At 31.3% G+C, this 17,719-nt stretch overlaps 3 protein-coding genes across 7 annotated transcripts; 2 read left to right on the forward strand and 1 right to left on the reverse strand.

Annotated features, from left to right (window-relative positions):
• Positions 1 to 96: 96 nt before the first annotated feature.
• LOC105195299 (coiled-coil domain-containing protein 93) lies at positions 97 to 5,475 on the forward strand. Of its 3 annotated transcripts, none has more exons than XM_039449978.1 (13): positions 97 to 228; positions 1,219 to 1,318; positions 1,790 to 1,903; positions 1,984 to 2,078; positions 2,261 to 2,531; positions 2,602 to 2,796; positions 3,026 to 3,076; positions 3,234 to 3,338; positions 3,421 to 3,638; positions 3,821 to 4,137; positions 4,235 to 4,355; positions 4,436 to 4,520; positions 4,660 to 5,475. In XM_039449978.1, exons 1-13 carry the CDS (start codon positions 170 to 172, stop codon positions 4,819 to 4,821), a joined length of 1,893 nt encoding a protein of 630 aa, XP_039305912.1. In that variant the 5' UTR covers positions 97 to 169; the 3' UTR covers positions 4,822 to 5,475. The 3 variants fall into 3 exon arrangements, with proteins under 3 accessions (XP_039305912.1, XP_039305911.1, XP_025989267.1); XM_039449977.1 differs by having other exon boundaries at positions 141 to 315; XM_026133482.2 differs by lacking the exon at positions 97 to 228 and adding an exon at positions 895 to 999.
• A 2,121-nt stretch (positions 5,476 to 7,596) lies between these two features.
• On the forward strand, positions 7,597 to 10,918 carry LOC105194411 (adenosine deaminase-like protein). 3 transcript variants are annotated; one of them, XM_026133487.2, is made up of 8 exons: positions 7,597 to 8,011; positions 8,083 to 8,125; positions 8,245 to 8,375; positions 8,471 to 8,662; positions 8,732 to 8,969; positions 9,238 to 9,373; positions 9,462 to 9,562; positions 9,629 to 9,805. In XM_026133487.2, exons 2-8 carry the CDS (start codon positions 8,087 to 8,089, stop codon positions 9,803 to 9,805), a joined length of 1,014 nt encoding a protein of 337 aa, XP_025989272.2. In that variant the 5' UTR covers positions 7,597 to 8,011; positions 8,083 to 8,086. The 3 variants fall into 3 exon arrangements, with proteins under 3 accessions (XP_025989272.2, XP_025989271.2, XP_011157608.2); XM_026133486.2 differs by adding an exon at positions 10,812 to 10,918 and having other exon boundaries at positions 7,886 to 8,125; positions 9,629 to 9,825; XM_011159306.3 differs by having other exon boundaries at positions 7,886 to 8,125; positions 9,629 to 10,060.
• Positions 10,205 to 12,799, reverse strand: LOC105195300 (myb-like protein X; the record flags this gene model as incomplete). Its single annotated transcript, XM_026133488.2, has 1 exon — positions 10,205 to 12,799. A coding segment is annotated over one exon (1,440 nt), but the record flags the coding sequence as incomplete, so codon positions are not given.
• Between the last annotated feature and the right edge of the window lie 4,920 nt (positions 12,800 to 17,719).

Genomic DNA, 17,719 nt, shown 5'->3' on the forward strand with positions numbered 1-17,719 from the left:
TATCGTACGTACGTAAACGCGCAAGTGTATCGCGCGAGGCGCGCGCGCGCTCCGGACGCCGTGCGTACGTGCGTGCGTGCGTGCGTGTGTGTGCGTGCGTGCGGGCGTACGTGCGTGCGTACGTGCGTACGTACGTGCGTCGCGCGTGCTGTGCCGCCGTGCCGTGTGTATGGGCGGACGAGCGAACGAGCGAGTGAGCGAGCGAGCGGACGGACAGACGAACGAACGGTTGGTCGAACGGGCGACGAACGGACGGATGCACCACACGCACCACGTCGTGTGTCACTCCCTGTGCTGTGTGTCGCGTTCCTGTGTGTATGTGTCTCTTTCTCTCTCACTCTGTCTCGCGCGCGCGCGCGCGCGCTCCTTCTCCGGCCTCCTCCCTCGTGCCGTTCGTTCAAGTTACACGGAGCCTCTTTCTCTCTCACTCTCACTCTCTTTCTCGACACCTGTCACGATATCCCGCACACCGGCAATGTCCAGTCTCCGGTCTCGGTCGGCGAGTCGATCGAACGAGCGGGAGGCGGCGATCGTTCGAACGTTCCGATCGTAACCTGCCAAAGGCACCAAACTAATCGAGATTCATACGCGCGCACGACCGTAGAGCACGACGTAGCCGAGCGCAAACCCGAAATTCGCCGACGGCGCCCGATTATCGCACCGATTAAGGGGTGATTCTCGCGGATGTGTCGCGACGCTTCGCGCCCGCGCCGTACCGCGCTACGATCTACGACGCGCTGCCTGCCTGCTGACCCTGCTGTTCTGCGGATGCGGAGTGCGGCTGCGGCTACTGGCTACTGCCAACTTCGTGTTCCGAGATCACGAGACTTCCGAGAGCAGTCGGAGCAACCGAGCTCCGATTCGCGCAACCGCGCCGTGCAAACGCACCCATCGCGAATCTTTCACGAGGCGTTTGATACGGGCTTAATAAAATATATATACATATATCTCAAACGATATCGTAAATTTTAACATATGGCTCTTGTTTCTTGTCAGGAGGTCTGTCTGCTTGTCGTTTACACTTTTTGCACTCAACATCTTTGCTTTCTCTCTTTCCAACGTCTGTTATAATATATTTATCTTATTTCAAATGTAAAATTTTCGGAGATTTTAATTAACGCGATAAATCTAATGAAGACTGACTGTGACAGTTCGGGGAGTTGGAACCTTTCACATAAATTATAATAAATTGCAATAAATCTCTCCTTTCAATTTTAGTCTTAGATATATTAAAATAAACAGCGTGCTGTCTCTGAAAAATCAGAATATGTTGAACGACGTGCCGAAAGGGTTACTAAGAAGCTCCGGAAGTACGGAGGTAAGATATTTGATATCAACATAGTAATCAACATATTGATATCTATTTGGCAAAATATCTCTTTTAAGCTTTTTATTACGTGTTTGAAGATTTTCATCTGACTATCATAAAATTTAAAATAATAAAGATCTTTTATAATTATCTTTTACAATTATAAATTGATGAATTTTTTATGTATATTAAAATCAATACAGATCAGTATATACTTTATAAGATAAACAACAGGTATATAAAATATATAAATTGAATTATTTATTACAAATTAAAATAACAATGCACTTTTCAATATATAATTACAATAATTACACACTAGTACTACGCACTAATGTTTTCTTTGTATTTATAATAAGAGAAGAGAGTTATAATAAGAGAAATTCTTTAGAAAATAGATGTATCAATGGATACATCTATTTGGATAGATGTATCAATTTATCATTTAATTTAATTATTGAAGTAATCAAATATTCTTAGGTTGATGTACGCGAAGATGAGGAACAAACCATTAAATTTCAAGAAATTATTGACTTGCTTGTTGCTGCGGGCTATTTTAGGGCACGAATAAAAGGTTTATCAAATTTTGATAAGGTTTGTGAATTATTTTCAATTTTTATTTTATTTATATGTAATTTTTTATATGTAATTTCAAAAATAATACATTTGACTAGGTTGTTGGTGGTATGACTTGGTGCATAGAGTCATGCAATTTTGATGTAGATGTGGATTTACTTTTTCAAGAGAATCTTACAATTGGCCAAAAAATGTACGTACTGTATATCACATTGTATATTTATTTTTAAATTGCCAATTTTATTTACTTTATTAATTTCTTTTTATAATATGTAAACAAATCTTTTTATTCTTTATATTTCATTTCTTTTATTTAGAAAATCTTTTTAACAATAACTTTGATGTTTAATATTGTTTGAAATTAACACGTTGCAGTTCTTTGACTGAGAAAATTGTAATTATGCTCCCCAAAATGAATTGTCCATATCGAATAGAACCACATCAAATACAAGGCTTAGACTGTATTCATATATTCCCAGTTATTCAATGGCTGGTAAAACGTTCCATGGAAATGCGACAGGAAATGGCAGATTTTGTGAGAGCTTTTGCATTAAATCAATTTCACAAAAAACATTCTTTTAGTGAAGATTCCGAAATTGGAGCAACAGTTAATGAGAATATTATCAGAAATTTACATTTGGTTAAGGTAAAAGTTATTTTCTCTAAAATTATCAAAATATTATAAAAAGTTATTTTATATTTTTTTAATATATTAGAAAGCGTACGAACCACGGCGTTTGTTCAAACAAAAAGAGGATTTTGTGACAGATGAATCAAATAGATTTATTGGTACGGTATTAGAATATGAAGCAGCATTTGAGGCTGTTAAAAATACATCAGCAACAACATCAATGGAATCTAAAAGTAGCGATTCAAGAAACGAGTCAAATAATGAAAGAAATAATGAAAAGGTATCATTTCTTATAAAAGAAATTCAATTTAATGGATTTTTAAAGGATTTTTAAATATTAAATAAACAATGATGTGGTGAGATGATTAGAGTCAACACAATTGTTGGTGTGCAATAAAAGTGATGCGTTTATTATAAACGTTTGTTATCGCTTTCAATTTAATTGTTTAGTAATATTTGTTAAACTTGTAGAAAAGTTAATGCGATTTATATCTTTATATTTTTTTTAGAACACTACTGAACAAATCACTGCTGCTCTGTCTGTTATAGAAGAAAATTCGGTAAATTTTTTAAAATGTTACGTACCAACATGGTTTAAGTAATATAACGTACTAAATGATTTAAAGGCTTTAAAATTATTATCTTCTTTTAAAAAGTCAATTGTTATGAATATTGCTTCTATAATACAATTATTATTATTTTTTATTTTTAATATAGATGCGGTTAAGTGTAAGTACAGTTGGAAACATTGTTGGTATACAAGCACAAGAAATTGCTAAAGTGGCAGAAAAATATGCATCTATGACTACTTCTGCAGTAAAGGTAAATTAAAGTATAGAATGTACTTTTATGCGATGTAATTAAAGCACGTAATATTGTAAACAATATATTTTTGTTAATATAGGATGGTAACGCAACGGATTCGTCGCGCGCTCTAATCGCATTACAGAAGCAAAAGACGACATTGCAATCTCGAGTGCGCAAGTTAACGAAGGAGAGAGATAACTTGTCTGATAAACTTAGTGAAATAGTAGAAAAAGTTAAAGAACATCGTGTGAGAAGAGACACCATTGAACGCTCCTTTAAAAAGATTCGGGAAATTGGAATTAATGATAATGATAGGTATTTAGAAGCAAAGAGTTATGACTGATTATATAAACAAGACTTATATAAATAAATAAAAAAAAAAAATATAAAAATATATATATATATATATATATATATATTATTACATATCAATCTTTTCTTTTATTTCCTTTAAATATAAAAATATATATGGAATACAAATTTTACTTAATTTTCAGTGTTTTTAAACGATTAGAGGAACTTTTGTCTGTACATGAGGGATTGAAAGAACAAGAACACAATTTCCGAGAACAATGTAAGTCGGACTTAAATCTTCTTCGAGGTATGTTACAAGAGATTGAAAATGGTACTCCTGTGGAGGAGGAGGATCGTGTCAAGGAATATGAAGAGCAAAAAGAAGCTATAACACGAGTGCGATTGCAATTGGCTAAAAAAAATAGAATTATTGCATCTTTAACGAGACAATTGGACGATGTTCCAGGACGCTCTGAATTGACGCAATATCAGCGACGTTTTATGGAACTCTATAATCAAGGTTAACTGAATTTATTTTTATTCATTGATTATAAGAATAATCATGCAGTTTAAAAGTATCTATTTCGAGAAATTTTGATTAAAATGACATATTACAGTTTCAGCTAAGCACAAAGAAACTAAACAATATTATACATTGTACAATACTCTCGATGATACGAAACTGTACATAAGTAAAGAATTGTCATTATTAAATTCTATTCAGGATAACTATAATGAGTACGTACTGTAAATATTGCTAGTTTTTAAATATCTGTAATGTTAAAGATATAGATAATTTAATACGTTTTACCAAACAGAGCTATGGCATCGACAAGTGGCAAGGAACAGTTTCTGAAACAATTCGAATCAATTGTTGCAGGAGTGAAGCGCAACAAAACGATGGTATATACGCACACATCTTTAAATTTTTCGATTCTATAGGACCTTAATTTTGTTTGTCCTGTAAAATTCAAAGATGAGTCGAATTAATGTTGCAAAATTGAACATACAAATAATTTAAATACTATTTTTTTTTATTTAGGTGGAGAAACGATGTGCCGACGAAAAAGGTAGACGGGATACGCTTAGTCGACAACTCGTCACTCTCGTAGAGCAGCAACGCAAATATGTTGCGGCAGTTAGACAACTTACTATTGAATGTCGCAAAAATGAAGCTTTATTGGCTCAACTTCGTGGTCCATAAAATTCTTTTAGTAAATGGAAACTGGGAAAATGTTGTCTAATGAAATAATCATAATATGTTGTTAGGTTTAAGGGTGTTTAATTCTTTTCATATATACAAACATATGATATAAATGCTAGAAATATTTGTTGTGTGTACATATAGAGATAGTTTTAAGAATCTTTCAATACTGTATGTGTTGTACAAATTGTAAAAATTTGATATGGAATATACATTTTTATTACATATACAAAGGCTACTCAGTAACAAGTGGCAGAAAATTCAAGGAGTAATTTTAGATGATAAAATAGGACAAAATAAAAAAATTTGATGAAGATTTCGTTTTTAATTATAATGCCTAAATATTCATATGCTTTAGGCATTTTTTATGTGAATATTTATAATAAAAAAAAACGAAGTCTTGGTCGTAATTTTATTTTTGTCTTATTTTATCATCTATAGGATTTCTTTTTACATTTTCTCTCATCTGTTGTCGAATACTGTATATGTATATAAATTAAATATTATTGTATATAATAAATGCGATAAATATGATTGTACATAAATCGTATATTATAATATACATGTATGTATACATACATTTGAGTAATATTCTAAACATAAATTGTTGCATTATTCTAATATTGTATATTAACCAATACTTTCTTTAAAAAATAAAGTCATCTATTATAAATCTTTGTCTTATTCTTTATTATATTTTTATAAGAAAATAATGTCGCTCTGCCACGCGAACCAAGATATTAAGCACTAAAGTTGATGACTATTGAGATTAGAAAATCTGTCATAACCGACGTAATCTAACGATCTGTGACCGTATGCATATGCAAAAAGTGCACAAATTTGAAATGTGTGTGATTAAGTATTTATTCTTTAATTACACAAATTCTTAGCTTTGAAAACACAAATTATTTTTTTATATAATTCTTGTGTTTTTAAAGCAGTGAATTAGTATGTGTAATTAGAGAAAATATAGATAACGAAAATATATAACTCTAATTACGCAAGGTGGGACATATCATGAATCAAATCTTTGCTTTACTAAATAGACGAATCTACAATATATTAATTAAAACTATAAAAAGACAATATATTAATTAAAACTATAACAAGACCTCTACGCAAGGTAAAATCATCTGTTATTTATTTATTACAACTGCTGCATTATGAAGTGCAAATCTGCATTTACAACTTTATTAATCCTTTGTTATTAATTATTTAATGAAAGGCTAGAATACAAATTTTTAGTTTTTATGATACTTTATTGTAACAATTTCTTCCATATTTTTTGTTTCTCTAATATAATACCGTCTTGGAATTCAAAACGATTAAAATACACATATGTATTCTTACTTGATTTATATGGATATACATATTATAGAATTAATAAAAATTGAATTTTATTTTTAGATTAAATAATAAGTAGATTGGTTTGTTTTACTTGTTCATTTTGTACTTACTTTCTAGGATTTTTACGGTCTTACATCAAAAACTAAAATTATATGGAAAGGTTTATAACGTCTCGCCATATTTTTGCGTTTAATATGTATATTAATAAGAATGTATATTATTTAATATTAAATTATTATTAAATAATAGTGAGAAACATATTCCGCATTTGTTGAGATGCTGGAGAGATCATAAAAACAAGCAAGAGATTAATTTCGAATTATAAAATAGGTGAGGGAAGAATTCAGTGTGCAGTCGTTCCGGGAAGAAATCCAGGATTTCGGGCTCGAGAAATCGCTCCTGATACGCGGGGATCATGCAGAGCAAAGAGGTAGCAGGAAGTAAACTAGTACTTACCCCGTTTTATTCACTTTCTATTTTACCGACTGTCGATGACGGCGCTGTAGATAATCGAGTATGTTATTATTATCTACGGCACCGACATCGACAGTCGGTAAAGTAGAAAGTGAATAAAACGGGGTAAGTACTAGTTTACTTCCTGCTACCTCTTTGCTCTGCATGATCCCCGCGTATCAGGAGCGATTTCTCGAGCCCGAAATCCCGAATTTCTTTCCGGAACGACTGTAAACTGAACTCTCTCCTAAGCCATCTTATAATACGAAATTAATCTCTTGGCTGTTTTTATGATCTCTCCAGCATGTCAACGGAATATTTCTCATTATTTGATAATAATTTAATATTCAATAATATACATCATTAAAAAAATATATATTAAACGTAAAAATATGGCGAGACGCTATAAACCTTTTCTTTTCATCTAATCTTTTAATTTTTGATATAAGACCGCAAGAATCCTAAAAAATAAGTATAAAATGGACAAATAAAACAAAGCTATCTACTAATCATTAAATCTAAAAATAAAATTCAATTTTTATTAATTATATATCCAAATAAATCACGTAAGAATATACATATATGTGTATTATTTTAATTGTTTGGAATTCTGAGACGGTATTATATTAATGAAGAAACAAAAAATATGGAAGGAATTGTTACAAAATAAAATATCACAAAAATTAAATAATATTTGTATAAGCTTATATTGTCTTTTTATTAAAAAATTAATAGCAATTAATAGATTAACAACGTTGTAAATGTGAATTTGCACTTTAATTTGTAATAACAACAGTTCCAACAAATAAATAATAGATGATTCTATTTTTCATAGAGGTCTTGTTAATCTTTTTTATAGTTTTAATTATATTGTAGACTCATCTATTTAATTAGTGAAGTAAAGATTTGATTTATGGTACATTATATATTCCCATCTTGCATAACTGAGAGGTCTTTGTTAATTATTTTCTTTATTTATATTTTCTCTAATTACACGTATGTATAAATAAAATTCTCTGCTTTAAAAACATGCACTAAGTAATTCTCTACTTTAAGAACACAAGAATTATATAAGAAAATAATTTGTGTTTTCAAAGCAGAGAATTTGTGTAATTAGAGAATAAGTACTTATTCATACACATTTCAAATTCGTGCACTTTTTGCATACGCATACCGCATACGGTCACAGTTCATTACATTACGTTGGTTTAGAAAGGGTCTTTTATAGAGGGTCTCTACGTTGGTTACGACAGATTTTCTAACCTCTATAGTCGTCAACTTTAATGCTTGATATCTCGGTTCGCGGGGCAGAGCGACACTTTTTACTGCCAGATTCATTCGTTTCGCGAAAACGCGTTGAATGAGCGTCCTAATTTCAAAAAGCGTTGTGGTGAGGATATTCTAGATAATTACTTTTAATTACATCATTTTATATAATCAGAAGATACGTTAATTGTGTAGTAAAATGGATATGATGGAGTTTTGCCGAAAATTACCCAAAGTGGTACGTTTAAGTTTAAGAATGACGTTTATTGTGGAAAATAATTTTTATTTTTATACTTTTAATTTATATTTTATAATCGTACACATTTTAATATAAAAATTCTTTCGTTGATTTATCAGGAACTTCATGCACATTTAAATGGTTCATTAAGCGTAAATATATTGCGAAATTTATGTATAATGAATCATTCAAAAGTTGCTTCCGAATACCAAGATCTTGTGAATATCACCAATTTTTCATCTCTAAGCGAGTACGTAATCATTGCTTTTTCTCTAAAACATATTATTAAATTAATGAATTCTTTAATACAGAATGTATTGGAATGTATCAGTATTCATTTTTCAGATGTTTTAAAATATTTGACATAGCACATGCATTGACGAGTTCACCACAAACTGTATTTACTGCTGCTTGCGATGTGATAAAAGAGTTTTACGAGGATAATGTAATTTATTTAGAATTGAGAAGTACTCCTCGTGCTGTAAAGGATGTAATGACAAAAGTGGAATACCTCCAAGCTATAATACAAGCTATCGAGTAAGTAACTGGTGAATTGTAATTGTAATTATAATTAATAAATTGTATCTTATGTCTAAATGTTTGCAGAGTGTCCAAGTCTAAATTTCCACAAATTCTTGTAAAACTACTAGTATCAATTAATCGAAAAGAAGGCTTCGAATCTGCTGAAGAAAATATAAATCTTGCTATAGAATTTAGAGAGAAATATCCAGAATATGTTGTAGGTATTGATCTCAGTGGTGATCCAACAAGGGGCGATTTATTTTTAGAATTATTAGAAAAGTCTAGGAAAGTAGGTCTTAAAATCACAGTTCATTGTGCAGAGGTAAATTATCTTTTAAACAAAATAAACTCTACATAGGGTCACTGTACCAGTCGCTGAACAATGACTGGTTGAAAAAAATATTAAAATAATAAAACTTTGAAATAAAAAATTACAAATTAATTGATATCTTTTAGATTTAATTTTTATATAGATTTGATTAAAATATTTTTTACTTTGAAAATGTAATTATATTAAGTTGTTTCATGATTCATTGACTGATACAGATCCTATATAATAAATGTAATTGAATAGAAAAATATGTATACAGGTACCAAATGAAGTGGAAACAAATAATATATTAAAATTTAAACCTGATCGATTAGGACATTGTACTTGCATTCATCCTAGTTTACAGGGTTCTCAACAATTGTTTGACATGTTGTTGGAATCTAAAATTCCTGTTGGTAAGCCATCCTCGATAATCCCTTAAAGATTGATATTTTGATAAATTGTAATAGTTTGTATTATTTTATCTTTTTTCTTTTAATTTAGAATTATGCTTAACGTCGAATATTAAATGCCAAACAGTGCCCGCTTATATGTATCATCAATTTAAATATTTATACGAAGCTGGACATCCTATAACTATTGGAGTGAGTATGAAAAAAATAATATTTTGTTGAAAATTTAATAAAAAATGAAATTATAATCATTTTCAGACTGATGATAAAGGTGTTTTCAATACGTTCTTATCAAAGGAATTGGAGATATTAAGTATTGTTTTTAATATCGGAAAGAAACAGCTCAAGGAACTATCTGCATTATCTGTACAGTATAGTTTTGCAAGCGCGGAGGAAAAGAAAAGTTTAGCAGCAATTATCGAAAATTTTGAATGATATGTAGACATTTTTTAAGTGTAAGTATTGCTAATAATTTTGATAACTTTAGTTAATCCAGATATCTTCTAAACTTATTAGCTATTAATAAGAGTATATCAGAACATGTATTTTTTTATGTTTTATTTTCTTTTATCATATTTATGCATTTTTTATTTGTACATTTGATTTTTTTAATTAAATCTATTTATTTATAAATGTCATTAAACTTAGTAATATTTGCTGGTAATTTTTTATAGTATGTTTCATATATATATATATATATATATATATATATATATATATATATATATATATAAATTTTTTTTATATTGAAATTGCTTATAATCAGGAAAATGCTAATAAAATGTGAGTAAAATGGTATATTTAGCAAATAAAAAAAAAATAAAAGATAAAAAACGAAACTTACCTATTATAATTTGAACTAATTTAACTTATGATATTGTTGATTCAAATATATGATGTGTGATCGAATACTAATTTATCTAGATAATCATTCTGCTTTATAAAGATTGGTAAAAATGTGCTCTCTGAATGCTATTTATAAATTTTTTTCAATACCCTATGAGGCAAGAATAATTAAATAAAAAGAAATATTTTGATTTTTTTTTAAATTTATATAATCAGCAGAGATTCATAAATAATTATGCACTTTTATGTCAAGAATTTATGTATTGTTTATTTAAATTGCAATTAGATCGACACGCAATCTCAGATTATTTCGTAATTGATATCATTACTCTATTATCTTTTATTAGCTATAATCTATTCCTTGTAAATATATTACTTTGCCTTTAATATTTATGATATAATTTTTTTTACATAAATCTATTCCTATTCTTATTATTTAATCATGCTATTTAATTTGCTATTATCATAGTTTAAAAGTATCGTTATATTTTTTGTGCAATTTTATTTTATACGATAAAAATATTTTTTCTCTGAAAATTAAAGATCAATCTGTGTTATTTTACATTTTAATAAAAACTTCAAATTTTTGCGTTAGGATTAACTAGCACGCGTTTGATTCTCTTGAATCTAGCTAAAGCGCTACCAGGCTCACTCTGTAATCCACCAAAGGCTTCTTTATATTCTTTTTCTAAACGTGGACTCAGTTCCTGCGAACTTCCAGTAAGAGACACTAAAGAATCGGAGTGTTCTGCTGCAGGACTTTGTTCTCCCTCGTTATTCTCATTTTCGCTATCAGGTGACAAAAATGTTTGAGGCTGTAACAGTTTTATTTCTTGGTTTATTTTTGTACTGATTGTGAGTATATGTTCAGTGACAGGTGAGAAAAAAGTGATTCTAGATAAAATAAGAGATCATTTATAATTAAAAAACGAAATATTCATTGAAATTTTGTTTTTTTTAATTTTCGTGTTATTTTATCTCATCTAGAATCATTCCTTAAATTTTCTCCCACCAATACCTTGTACGTTGTATTTATATTTTTATTAACTTTAAGCAATAACTGTGTAATTTATTTTGCACAGTATATCCATTTTTAATAATACATTGCGCAATGCTTTGTGGTTTTAGTTCGCTTTCAGCTAATTATAATTGCTTTACCATTCTGTTATCCGTAAGGAGATGAGAATCGGGATTCATAAATAATTCACTTTTGGATCCGATAGCTATTCGATCGGTTGACGACGCATAGCGTCTTCTTAATTGTCTCTTCTTCGTCTGATGTTGATCATTATTCATCAAGAAAATTTGTCTGACGCGTTCGCGTTTCTTTTTGAGATGCTCTTTTGCAGGAATTTGCTCAAAAGATTTTTCTTGATTAGTCGCGGACCGTCTTTTCAGATTTTTATTCTCCTTCAAAGTCTCCGACCTATCGCTCATCTGAGATCGATGTTGCCGCTTTTTATACTGTTTTCTCGAAGATCGTTTCTCCTCGTCTTTCTTGGAAGAAGCGACTGCATCATCGACGATCTCTCGTATGGATCTTTTGGCTATAGTCTGGCGTTTCTCGATCGGTTCATCCTCGAAATTCTGTCTGTCCTCATCCTCGTGCTCTTCATCCTGCAATTCGTCGAATTTGGCATTGTTGTCCTCGATGTCTCTTATTCGTTGCTGCGCTTCAATGTCTCGTCGAATATCTTCCTTAATCGAATCGATCTTCCGCTGAATCTCCTCTTCCACGCGTTTCTCGTATTCCGCGTTTGATTCGTCTCTCTTGGACGCAGCGACTATGCTCGCTGGTTCCTGGATCTTGGAGAAACCATTTGATTTTGAAATGATGTTCTTCGCTCCGAAGTCTTTGAACTTGGACGCGTCGTTAAAACTTTTCGACAATTCGACGCGAGAAACGTCACGCGAATAAGAATTTTGTGGCGCAGTCTTCGACTCTTCTAATTTTGCTGAATCGTCCGGATTCGACTTGGATTTATCGAGCATTTCTGAAATCTCCGCTTGATCTCTCTTAACCCGAGCATCTTTCGGTATTTCCCTCTTGTCGACTTCATTCGTTGACCCCTGTACCGCAGCCATGTCTTCCGATATTTCCGGCGAGTCGTCTTCCATTTCTTCGTAATCCTCGCCATTTAAGATACCACGCTTCGCGACGTCTTTCGCCTCGTAATCGTCGTACAAACTTGATCCCTCGTTCTGATCGGTATATCTGTCGAGATCGTTGTTTATGTTACGAGGTAAACGCACGAGATTGCTCGCTTCTTCTGTTTCTCCTAATCTCTCATTCGAATGTTGCGAATTAAAATAGTTGGGTGTGTCACGATCGAAGGACTCTTCAGCATTTGATGGGTGGAAATCAGCCAAGATTGTAGAATTTCTACCTTTTCTTAAAGCTTGAAGTTTCTCTTTGGCATCATCTTGATACGTACCATCTTCATAATCATTATCGTTTTGCTTTTCATGTTTCAAATTTATCTTTTTCGCATAGCTGACGTCTCCCGCTGATTGTGGGGTTTCAACTACGGATATCTCCCGTTTTGTCCTGAAAATGTGCAATCTTCTAAACGATGTAAAATATTAAGAGATGTTTTACGTGCAACGAATAATGCGTAACAATTAGTAACGATATAGAATATAGAAAGTATAAAATCCTATTGTATCTGCAATAGATTATGCAAAAGCAAACGTATAATGCAGAGCATATATGTATGAACATCACGTACTGTCGATATCTGTAAGTATCATTGATGATTTTCGAATAACAAATCGATGATTGTAAAATCTCAAGCACAACGAAGACGCAGATGTAATTGTACAATCGATTTTTCATACTGCGGCGTGAAAGTTCTGGCGGCACATTGCGAATCTCGATATTGCAATCACATTTGTGTTGAATTGTCAAATCAATTGTCAAATCATGAAATAGTATACTATAAAGGGGGATTTATCGTATCGATTAAACAATTATTTGCGATTATGCGCTATCTTCTTATATTAGGTACATACATACGTATTGATTTGCTGATTTGCATGACGGTTTATTTGAAACAGTAGTGCCAGAACGAATATGTATTGTGTATGTATATGTTGTACATTCTTCATTTGTTTACGATTGCTGCTTGGCCATTGCCATATACGTGCGTGTAATTTGCAAAATTGATTCGACTGCGTCGCGTCGTCGATCAATTGTGCACTATCTTTGATAAATTATATGATGTGAGCGCGCGAAAGATCCATCAAGCGAACTTCGTACGATCGTATTCCTTACGTCGCTATCGCGACTACCGTAATTAAAATAATGCTTTTTAAAATTAATTTTTAATTTAACTAAATTTTAAGACAATTTTTATAACAGTTTTACATTCATCCAACTTTTAACGTAACTAAATTGATGGTAGTATAATCATTAGCTTTATTAATTTAAAAAAATATTGGCTCACTCAACTCTGTAAAAAAAAAAACATATTAAAGAGATTCTAAAATATTAAAATAAAATCTGCATTATTTCAAAGTGATGCACGAGAAGTAGAATAAACATCAAAAGCACAAAAATACTGCGCATTGTCAATATTTTTATATTCCAGTAAACTGTACATCGCGTTTTGCATTTCACGTTTCGCAATGCGTGTTTCACAGAAAACGCGAAAAATAAATACAAATATAAATAATAATAATAATAATAATAATAATTCGATACGTAGCGAGGTAGTGATACTCGTACCAGGTATTCGGTATTTTCCTTCACAAAAAGCGTTTTATTAAAAAATCTGGTATTTGGTAAATAAAGTTTGTTTTTTCCTTTGCGTACAGCGCGTATCGTATAGTTAATAATAGTAAATACAATTTTTAATGCAAGATAATCGGATATATCTAAATTTGTCAAGCGTTGCCCGGTTGCGCGGTTCACATCAATACCTTCGAGGGGTTGCGCGACGGGAGGGAAGATGGAAACAGTTATAGATATACAGATGACAGATAAGGGATCGTCGCCCTTGTCCATAGCGCGGCCCTATATTCTTACAATGACGATATTACAAATGAAAATTACATCTACGACTATCTGGTAGCAATGGTTGTACCTAGCAACCATCGGCTTTTGTTACTGACTCCGAGGTGCATTTCGGTTCTCGCGTTCATTATCGTCCCCACACAACGAACGTTTACATCCCCCGTACATACGTTCGTTCGTGCGGCACTTAAAGGTGTAACTTACAGAAGAAAGTAGAAATCGTTGCACTAATTGACGTGCGTAAACAAAAATTATTCTTAATCTAAAAAGAAATTATAACTTGCTAATTCGTTAATGCTCTCTTTCTCTCCCCCCCCCTCTCTCTCTTTCTCTCTCTCGAGCTAAAACACACAACTGTCTACCACGCTACGTCGTACCGTGCAGCGAAGAATTCACTGAATTTTCCATATAACGTTCGATAATGTTACATACGGCACGACACGCAAAAATACAAATATACAAGCGATTACACGCAATACATCGTACTACATAGAAGCGAATAACCAAAGATTCGAGATGACGCGAGACGAGGATTTAATTTTGAGATATACGTGATATAACTAACGTTGCGCGCACGCGGACTTGTGTTTCATTCATAAGGATGTATCTTTTTTTTTCTCGTAGGTTTGTCTTTCGTTATGGCAGTGGTGTTTGCTTTAAACTCAAAAAGAAAATTATACATTTGTGCATCACCCAGAACAATCTTTAAGCAAATTGTTTGCCCTCGTAATATGATATTTGAGTGTGTATTTTGTATACACTGAGCAGAAGAAAAATGTTGTTAACTCGACTAATTTTTCAACTTGGTTAAAATTTCTTCTCTTGAGTATTCGTATATCTAACTTAAATACATAAAATATTTTTGTTCAAATATTTATATATTCAATTTAAATACATAAATAAAGTACAACTCTTAAACTGAAGAAATTTAATCAAGTTAACAACTTCTTTCTTCTTGGTATAGCATATATGAATTGTTCACACGTTTTTCAAAGTAGTGTAAATCCGTACGTTTTAAAAAGTCTGACAAAATTGATCTATATCGCTTTACATTAAATAATATTAATTACAGATATATTATAGTCGATCTGTATTTCAAAATCGGTCTATACAACATTTTATTGTGAACGGTTCGTGGTATCGTCGCAGCATCACGCATGATTACTAAAAGACGTTAGGCTAATCTTTGATTCGGTATTCCTTTTTCGTCCTTTTACGAGGGCGAATTATTTATTAACGCGTAAACATTGCATCAGAGGTGGATAAATCCGTCTAATGACTATGATCATTAACAAAAGACCCAAGCGTACATCAGCTCCGTAAAGATCGATGTTAACGATAAAATATTCTTCGGCATTAAACTTGTGTCGAGAACAACGAGTATTTCATTCTTTTTTTTTTACATTCGCGCCTTTTTCTTAAGAAGCTTTGCATATGAACGCATATACGTTTCGAGTAATATGTGGCATTAATTTTATTTAACATACTATAAACATACTTTCATCCATCGTTTATTAAACGTTCATCCATACTTTATAGTCTAGAGAACCACATAACACTCTTGCTATATAATTCGTCCGCATACTTGCGTGTTTTAGCAAAAAATCCAACAGCTATTTACAAGCATTTGTAGGCTGAACCGACGCACAAAACATTGGAAATAAAAAAAAAGTTTTTTAATTTATAATCTTTGCACATCTGTATCATAATCATTCGCAAATCGTCCGAACAACTTTGCTTCCATTGCATTTGCAAATTAGCAATTTGAGCATTAGTATGTGACCACGAATCGTTTTCAGTAATTTAAGTAAGATAATACTCTCAATCAAAAATAGTTTCTTGAAATAATGTCGTTTCGATCGAAAAGTTGATTCGAAACTTGTAAAGAAATTTCAACATTATCGAATAACAAAAAGTTGCATATACAGATAATGTAATAGAAGTTTGATACATATTTTCTAATATTTTTAATATACTTAAGTGATATTTACTTTTATCAATATCTCTCAAATATCATTTTGGAAAATTGATTCAAGAATTTATTTACAATTTGTTTACATTTAATTGAAATTGTAGTAAAAAATTCATCGAAAGCAACAGAAATTTTAAAAATTTTTGCGAGAGTAAAACTTTTGTCGAGAAGCTATTTCTGATTGGGACTGCCAGTTTAAATAATAAAACATTCTGTATTACGGTTAAATCTTTATGATATATATATATATATATATATATATATATATATATATATATATATATATATATATATATATATATATCTCATAATACTGCGTGAACACAATGAACAATTAAAGCATATGCACATTTATTTCAAAAAGCGCGTACGTTCTGCAAGTGATAGTTCTATGGTACGCACAAAAATATATAATTAACAGTAATCTATGTATATCAGTTGTAACGTAATCTATTAAAAACATCGATGTTCATAGAATAGGAACGATGGGGCACAAATTTAAAAGAACGCGTCTAATTCCAATAAAAACATTATTCTGTGTTTTCAAGTATTTTCTTTGAAAAATCTAAAAATATATACAAAGAACATATAAAAAAGTGCAATTATCCTGAATAACTTTGAGTAATACGATCCTAATTTGTATTAAACATCTTTTTACTTTTCTTTAAATAAAACCCACATGATCTTTGCTGATAGCTTATTATGTACAAAAGTAAACAAAATAGAACGAAACGTTTCGTGAATTTAATTGAAATAAAAAAACTCTTATAATTTTTATTTTATTGTTTTACTGTCACGAGACTTGAGCAATCTAATATTGAGCAGTTATACAATCAAGTAACTTATTTCGCAAAGTGAAAAATAGTAAATTGATTGAATAGTAGACAATAAATATGGTCTGAAATTATATATTAGCATAAATTGATAATGATATGTAATATTACACACAATATTGTATCAGAGATCTTGTCTACTACTTGCATATAAATACAGTAATAATAGGAACTGTGAACAAAATTGCAAACAGTATTTAAGATTAAAAAAGTTTCTAAATAAAGACATGACGTGGGCTCTTAAAGCCGTTACTATTAAAATAAGAAAGTTCATAACGGGGACTTTATTTCACAGCAAAATTCTTTTATTTAGATATATACCGTAAAAATTTATCCGTAACAAAAGAACCGTGTATAACAGAAATATCGGGTTGCAAATGCGTGGCTCATGATATTCTCTAATATAAAATTAATAAGTCTTTTTCAAATTCTACGTGAGGTATCGATGCAACGAGTTCGAAATACAAAGGGCGTGATATCGGTTGCGAAAGGAATTGAATCGCCGTATAATGCTCATATATATTTGCTAAATTGCAACAGATGCTTCATATATCAACTAATTGGTAGCGTCTCAAAATTGCATTTGCACTCTAAATTCATCATTTATACAGAATAAATACAAATAAATTCAATCAAATCGAGATGGCGCAATCCTACGTCAAGATTTTTCAATCCAGAGAATA

Source organism: Solenopsis invicta, chromosome 5, assembly GCF_016802725.1.
Source record: "Solenopsis invicta isolate M01_SB chromosome 5, UNIL_Sinv_3.0, whole genome shotgun sequence".
Classification (NCBI taxonomy): Eukaryota; Metazoa; Arthropoda; class Insecta; order Hymenoptera; family Formicidae; genus Solenopsis; species Solenopsis invicta.